Source organism: Zerene cesonia, chromosome 26 (assembly GCF_012273895.1).
Source record: "Zerene cesonia ecotype Mississippi chromosome 26, Zerene_cesonia_1.1, whole genome shotgun sequence".
NCBI classification, from domain to species: domain Eukaryota; kingdom Metazoa; phylum Arthropoda; class Insecta; order Lepidoptera; family Pieridae; genus Zerene; species Zerene cesonia.
Window position 1 is genome coordinate 6707125 of NC_052127.1, and position 7977 is coordinate 6715101.

The window sequence follows — 7977 nt, forward strand, 5'->3', positions numbered from 1 at the left end:
CATAATTTATGTACATTAATATTTGTGTATTCAAATTTCAGTCATAAAATAAGAAAATTCATGGAGGCTCGTTAGATAGAACAACAGTTATTATTTAAAAAAAAGAAACCTACAGCTATTTTTTTTGTTTTATGACTAGCAGTCAGTCAGTCAGATATAAAACGTGAAAAAGAAGTGTGTTGTGATTTATAAGCATTTCCTATTACATACTTCATCAGTGTTTATCTCACGACTTAAGATGGCTCCTTGGACACTACTCGCATAAAAATTAGTTAGTTAGTAGCCGTTTAGGCTCTGCGGCGTGCTAAAGTAATATGCTGTATGCTCGAAAAACACAACCTTCCGTCCGTCGCAGGCGGAGCGCCGCCAGTAAGGAGTGTGTTGGTATGTTCCAGCTCGCGGCGCCGGCTCGTCTGTGCCGCTGGTGATCCTGCCGCTGCCGATGCCGGTCGCGGCGCCAACCCCGACGCAAACTGGTAATTATTAGTAACTCATCTAACCTATACATATGGTTAAGCCGGGACAAGCGGCTAGGTTACTAGAAACTTTGAGTATGATTACATTTTGTTGGATTTTTGTGTACCAAGTTACATTTATTGTGTTACACGTTAAATACGTTTTGCTATTAATATACAAAAACATATTGTGATTATCAGCAATTTTTTGAAATAACCTTCTAATATAGAAACATTGGAAGATTTTATTTGAAAACCCGTGGCTAAATTCATTTTTTCGCAGAATGTAAGGTTGTGCAAGAAACGAAATATGAGTATGAGAATGATGAAGATGGGTATGAGGCGCCACAAGCGAAGCCCGTGAGACCGTCGCAACCTTCGCGGCCGGGCCTGCGGCGGCCGGAGCGGCCCCAGAGCCCCGCGTGGGGGCCCATCGTGGCAGAGGAGTCCGAGCAGCCGCCGCCGCACGCGCCCCCCACGCCCCCCGCCCCGCAGCCTTACCCCTCCTACGTGAGGCCCGAGGAGCTGGATAGCACTGTCACCATTCCACACATTGAAACGCCATGTGAGTTAAGACTTAATACCATACCTATCAATGATGGTGTATTCGCTGTCAGTTATTTAAAATTAAATCTTAGACTTAAAACTTGCTATCAATTTGGTTTTACGACAAAAATCCTTAAAATTTGGGTGGACTTTTAGCATTGTAATATTTTGTTGTCCTCGGTAAGACTAGCATTATGCAATATCTTCTAATATATAAAATTCTCGTGTCACAGTTTTCGTTGCCATACTCCTCTGAAACGGCTTGACCGATTTTAATGAAACTTTTAGTGCTTATCCGGTATCTATGAGAATCGGCCAACATCTATTTTTCATACCCCTAAATGATAAACGTAAGGCAGAACAGCGTTTGCCGGGTGCAGCTAGTAAATGTATAAGAATTGGTTTTAATATGTGCGAGTAAGTTGTACATGGTAATAGTAATTACTTAGCAAAATGTATTTTGGCATAATTTTTTATTTAAACATTAACGCACCGTATTATGCATGCATACATGCTATGCATAGCGAAACAGATATATTTATATAGATGAGAATTGATATATTTATATTGATATTATTCGAATTGCAACCGGATTTATAGACATTAAGTGATGCTCGGAGCCAGATCCAGCTTTACCATTTTTATAGTGTAATTGTTAAATGGCTACAATCATAGAGTGTTGGTTATAGTCACGTCGCAGCAGCTGGTGCAGCTGTTCCGCGAGCAAGCGCCGCGCGCCCCTGCGCTGCCACCGCTGCTGCTGTCGGAGCACGACCGCTCGGAGCGGCAGGCGGCCGGCCCGCCCCCCGCGCCCGCAGGCCCCACGCCGCTCGCCTCCGCGCGGCCCCGCTCCGCGCGCTCCTCCTATCCGCGCCCGCCCAAGCCGCGCATCGCCCGCTCGCTCGCCATCTCTGCAGATCTAACCGTGCCGCGCGCCGACTATACCGAAACTTACACGGCTTGGTGAGATCGCTTGTACCTTTCTCCTCTTGAAACGTGCCTACTATACTTGTACTACTAGACTGATTGAAAAATTTGCTCTGGAGCTCAAAATTCACAGGAACGATAGAGCTAGAGATATGCTAACGAAAATTAAAAATTTTCATGCTCTCTTAGGATTTGCTCCATATGTTCATAGATTATCATAATACAATGTATAAAAAAATTAAATGAACAATAAAAAATACGAATTGTCGTTGCCACTTCCAGGTACGATGCCGAGAGCGGTTCTGCTCGCGTGGACTTCTTCGACGGCTCTTCGTCCTCCTACCGCACCTTTATGCCTGATGGCAGAGTGCAGTATCTTGAAGTGAGTCAACTGCGTATTGCTTACTATTCTTTATAAGTTGTGTTGATTGGTTGCTCGTAAGCATCTTGCTTCACTGAGTAATTTTTTTGCTTTCAATTTTGAAGAGGTTTACTTATTTATTTATTTCTGTAACACTACATCCGGCACAACTGGCAATACTGCATGTAATTTACCATCTTGTTAAATATGCACTATAAATATTGTCTGTAGGTGCGCGTGGATCGGTCGGGCGAGCGGCCCGTGCGGCGCTGCGGCCGCTCGGAGCCGCAGCCCGCCGCGCCGGCCGACCGCCGCCCGCCCGCGCTGCCTGACTTCGCACAATTCACCTTCGCTGGTAATTCATCTATATACATCGTGTTCTATAATCTATTCAAACAACAGTCATAGGAAATGGTATGGAAGACGCTTGACGACTACGTGTTTCTATTTCTCGATACCAAAATTTATTTAGACAACTACATACTAATTGGTAGAATAAAATTTATTTGTATGTTTAATTAATAGTATTAAAAGACATTTCACTCACTGTTCCTTTTTTTATAATATGGTAGCATCAATAATTAGTGTGTTCTGGCTTGCAAGGCTACGTGGAGCAAGGCAACGCGTCGCTAGAGCGGTGGCAGCAGCAGGTGGCGGGCGCGGCGGGCGAGCTGGGCGCGGCGCGCGGCGAGCGCCTCACCGCGCGGCACGACCTGCTGCTGGCGCGCGACCGCGACGACCAGCCCGTGCCGCTGCAGTCAGTCACATGCTACCTCTCGATACTATTCCTATCTGCAACCTTAAGCTGAAATATTGCGTTATATTATTCAGTTCAGTTACACCTATTTTATATATGAAGGACATAATACTTAATTCTTACAAATGTAATTTCCAAGATAGATACTTCCATATGTTAAATTTAGTGAAAATTTGAATAAGTGCTTTATGCAGGTTGATTGTATGTCCCAATCATATTCGGTTCTATGCGTTTCAAGGTACAACGTGGCAGTTGACAGCTCCGTTCTGGGCTCGGACTGTGATGGCTACCAGCATCGCTACGTAGACGTGAGAAACGAACAAAAAGATGCTGCATTCTTTACACCCAATATCGGTAAAGTATACTGAGCTACATACTTAACATTATGAGGTTTCACATAGATAATATTATGATGCGTCATGCTACAACTAAACGATACATGTTTCAGATGAGCTGTGTGATACGGTGGAAATGCTGAACCGGTCAGAGCCTGAACACTTCGCGCGACTCGACCCCTTGCGCGAGTTCACGCTGCCATTCCGCGACCCCAAATATGATGCGGCTCTTCAAAAGTAAATATGTATTTTCTTAATACTGAAAAATGTCTTATTCAATCTATAATGATGTTTCTGTAACAATAGTAATTTATAATGTGTCCTAATTCTAAATATCTATATACTCGTATAATTGCTGTCTAGTTAAAAATCACGTACTTAATTGTTACATCTTCAAAATTGTTGTATGCCCGTGTCATTCCACTACTTAAAGTTACGTAGTAACTACATCACAGTATTAATTTGTTGTTTAATACTTATGCACTTGGTCTCTATTGACTCCCTCAGGTTTAAAACTGACTTTAACCGCAAATACGGCGACGACATCGAGGAGGCGGTACGCAAGAACCTGCTGATGCAGAACACGCGCTTTACGTCGTCGGGCAACCGGCAGGGCGGCACCTCGCAGTTGGGCATCAACTACCTGGGCGAGCGGCTGGACGCCGAGCTGCAGCTGCTCATGGGCGTGGAGCCGAGCGGCCGCGACTCCGCCGAGCGCTTCCCGCACTCGCGCCGTCAGCTGCAGAAGATGGACTCGCGCCTGCCCGACCGCTTCGACTGGCGCCCACGCGGCGGCGTCTCGCCCGTGCAATGTATGTGCACTTATACCTCTTATAGCGGCTATATGTAGCTACTAATAATTCATATGGTTACATAAGTTGATACAAACTCAGAATTTTTTTTTATATCTTAATCGGCAATGGAGCTGGTGGGTCGCCTGATGGTGAGCGCTACCACCGCCAATGAACATTTGGAGAGGCGTAAAGTCAATTGCAGCCGTTACGCCTCTACAAATGGATTGCCGACCTTAAATTGGGAAAGGATTAAGAAAGGTTTGATCGTGAAAGGAATAAAGGAAAGGACTAGGAAGGATAAGGAAAGGGATATGGGCCTCCGGCTCCCCCACTCATCGTACGAAACACAGTAGCATGCTATTATTTCACGCTGGTTTTCTGTGGGGGTGTGGTAATTCCCCGGTGCGAACTGGACCAATTCGTGCCGAAACGTGCTCGACTCCCACATATAAAATACAACATCTTAATATATAATTCTGTTTTAAATTACTTGACTTATATTCCTCTTATGAGGTGATTTGAATTGTGTTTAAATGATGTAAAATTGTGAGCCGAGCTTGCATTTTTACCTCGAAAATAACATAAAGAATCTAAAGCTAGTTGTGTATGTGCGCATTACCTGCTGTGGTAGTATTAATTAAAATGAATGTAAGCGTGTCGTAGTCCAGGGCGCCAACTGCGCGTCGTGTTGGGCGTTCGCGGTGGCGGGCGCGGTGGAGGGCGCGCTGTTCGCGCGGACGCGCCGCCTCGTGCCGCTCTCCCCGCAGTGCCTCGTCGACTGCGCACATCCGTAATGCTTATTGTTATTCAATATTATTCTTTTAAACGTGATAGTATTCTGAAATCGTCAAAAACCGTTAAATTCTTTTTCGTGTCGCAGATCTATGCAAATATTTTGAGGTCCGGAAGTGGGAGGAGGGTTTTTACTACAGGACTCACACTCACAGATCGATATTAATTTATTACTCATCTGTTTTTGTTATATCCCTTCCTTTTCCAATTGGTTTCATTTAACTATATTTTTTTATGTCTTTTACAATTAAAAACGTTACCTGCATCTGTCCATTGTCTGTTGAATTGAAATTTTAATTAATAAAAATCATTATCTATACTAATATTATAAAGTTGAAGAGTTTCTTTTCTTTCGAAAAAATCTTTCAGTGTTAGTTAGAAAGGCCCGTGGTACATATATAGCCTATATAAATGTACCACGGGCAAAGTCGGGGCGGACCGCTAGTTGATGATAAATTCAGAATAATTAAGTTAAGAACAACACATATCTACAATTTCAAATTTAAAAAATCCTCGACTCCATTTTGTGATGGCAGCCTTGGTTTTGATTTTTTTTCATACTGTAGGTACATAGTATTTTTCTAGTAAAGCCATTGGTCAAGCCCTTTCATTGCATACCAATATTGAAGGAGTGGTGAAAAAAATGTTTAATCCGCCGCTGCTACAAACTGATGATCTCTTAAGATAAAAGCATATTAGACTAATTCCTCTTTTAAATAAAAAAATATCGGTTAATCTGTTCGAGAGCACAATTCACGAGTACACAAATACACACCTGTGTCTGTACACGTCCTACTTATAATTAACCCCGGTATCATTGCATCATTTAATTACAAATGAAGAATAAATTTTAAAAACGATATAATAACGATGGGCACAGGTACGGAGGTAGGGGTTGCGGAGGCACGTGGCCCAGCCATGCGTACAACTACGTACAGGAGCGCGGCCTGCCCGCCCTCGACGAGTACACGCCTTACAAGGAGAAGGTACTGCGACCGACATTTTGTTACATCTAATTATAAATGTGTGCATATACACTGTGCCCACTCCATCATTGTCTATTAGCATCCAATTTTTATAAGTTTTTCTCTTATATCTATAAAATTTTAAGGATGTTTATTCCTATTCGTACAATATTTGTAATGATGATTGAGATGAGATGCTCAAATTATATATAACGCACGGTTCAGGTGGAGCAGTGCCGCGACAAGGAGGTGCCAGCCGTAACGCGCATCAGCGGTCACGTCAACGTCACCGAGAACAGCGTGCCCGCTCTCAAGGTACACGTCAGTTATAACCAAACCTTGTTTGGGTACATCCTCAATGTGATGAAGGTTGCGCTATTCTTGTGTTGCTCGACATTAATTAATTATTCATTTGATGACCAGGTGGCGATAAAGGAGCACGCGCCTTCCGTGGTGTTGGTGGACGCCAACGCTAAGAGCTTTGTGTTCCACAAATCAGGCGTTCTGTATGACGACCGATGGTATGGATACCTTGTAATCTACTTTTAACATTAAAAGTCTAGTTATTTTTAGAATTCCTGCACTAATGTGAGGAATATAAGCCATAATTACAAATATTACAAATCAAAGCGCTTTATCGTGTACGAATATTGTTATAGCGGCAAGACTCTAAAGAAGCTGAAGCACGCGGTGCTGGCCGTGGGGTGGGGCAGCAGCAAGGGCGAACCATACTTCGTGCTGAAGAACTCATGGTCAGCGGCGTGGGGCGAGCGAGGCTACGTGCGCGTGCAGGCGCGCTCCAACACGTGCGGAGTGCTCACCAAGCCGTCCTACCCGCGCCTCGCGCCCGCCGATGTGCTGCGACGCGACCTGCCGCAGCCCTAGTGACGCACCAGCTCCCGCCTCCAACCACCCCTAGTGCCAATATACGCTCAATAACAGACACCGCCCTGTGTTTCATTCCAACGTGCGATCCCTACCCGCGATAAAAATATAAGTAAGATGATCATAAAATCATTCTATAAATAATATTTAATCTAAAAATTACGTATACTCTGTAATACGGTATTAAGCGTGATTATACTTTTTATAAATATACAATGAATTCACATTCGTATATTAACTTTAAACTTTAAGAATCTTGGACACGTGCGTATTATTTGTGATTTTCATGTGTATCTTAAAGTAATAAAGATTTTTTACTTTTTTTTTTTTTTTTATAAATACATATGCATGTATATTTTTTATGTATTCAAGTAGAAGGCGGTCCACCATGCTCGGTCGGTAATTGTATGGTGTGGTGTGTGATGTCTATTTATCGGACTATTTTGTATGCGCGCTTGGGAAAAACAAAATTTTGTTTAATCACAAAGAAAGAAAGGCAGTCAATAGTGTTTTTGACCGATGCCTTCAGTTTTTTTTTTTTTTTTTTTTTTTTTTTTTTTTTTTTTTTTTTTTTTTTTTATGTCATTGCGGGCAGCTGAGCTGGTGGTTCGCCTGATGGTAAGCGATCACCACCGCCCATAAACATTCGCAAAGGTAGTACCTCCGTGAATGCGCTGCCCGCTTTTATGGGGTAAGGGAAAAGGAAAGGATTAACGACTGGAAAGAAGGAATGGACTAGGACGGGTGAGGAAAAGGAAACGGGCCTCCGGCTCCCCCACTCACCGTACGAAACACAGTGGCATGCCACTATTTCACGCCGGTTTTCTGTGGGGGTGTGGTACTTCCCCGGTGCGAGCTGGCCCAATTCGTGCCGAAGCGTGCTCGACTCCCACAATAAAAAACAGAGTGGCTTTAAGTAGCTTTCACTTTGGTCAAACTAATTTCCACATTTAAAATATTGTTTGATAATAGAAAAAGAAAGTGAAGCGTGTGGTATCCCGCAACAAAATAATATCTATAAAGATAATATCTCTAAAGCTACTAAACGCGCCTCAAGATTACCTATTCTTTTTAGGTTAGGTTTTGGGTTAGGTTTTGGGTTAGGTTAGGTTTTGGGTTAGGTTAGGTTTTGGGTTAGGTTAGGTTTTGGGTTAGGTTAG

General features: G+C 43.3%; 1 protein-coding gene across 1 annotated transcript in view; it reads left to right on the top strand.

Annotated features, from left to right (window-relative positions):
- LOC119837223 overlaps positions 1 to 6878 on the top strand; it is a 15198-nt gene extending 8320 nt beyond the window's left edge. The window contains exons 6-19 of the mRNA XM_038362749.1: positions 396 to 476; positions 739 to 1020; positions 1691 to 1964; positions 2211 to 2310; positions 2521 to 2644; positions 2893 to 3046; positions 3285 to 3400; positions 3495 to 3618; positions 3889 to 4193; positions 4839 to 4965; positions 5848 to 5953; positions 6158 to 6247; positions 6356 to 6453; positions 6592 to 6878. Of these exons, the coding sequence (XP_038218677.1) occupies positions 396 to 476; positions 739 to 1020; positions 1691 to 1964; positions 2211 to 2310; positions 2521 to 2644; positions 2893 to 3046; positions 3285 to 3400; positions 3495 to 3618; positions 3889 to 4193; positions 4839 to 4965; positions 5848 to 5953; positions 6158 to 6247; positions 6356 to 6453; positions 6592 to 6817 (2207 nt within the window). The 3' untranslated portion in view covers positions 6818 to 6878. The remainder of the gene's footprint in view (positions 1 to 395; positions 477 to 738; positions 1021 to 1690; positions 1965 to 2210; positions 2311 to 2520; positions 2645 to 2892; positions 3047 to 3284; positions 3401 to 3494; positions 3619 to 3888; positions 4194 to 4838; positions 4966 to 5847; positions 5954 to 6157; positions 6248 to 6355; positions 6454 to 6591) is intronic.
- The last annotated feature ends 1099 nt before the right edge of the window (positions 6879 to 7977 follow it).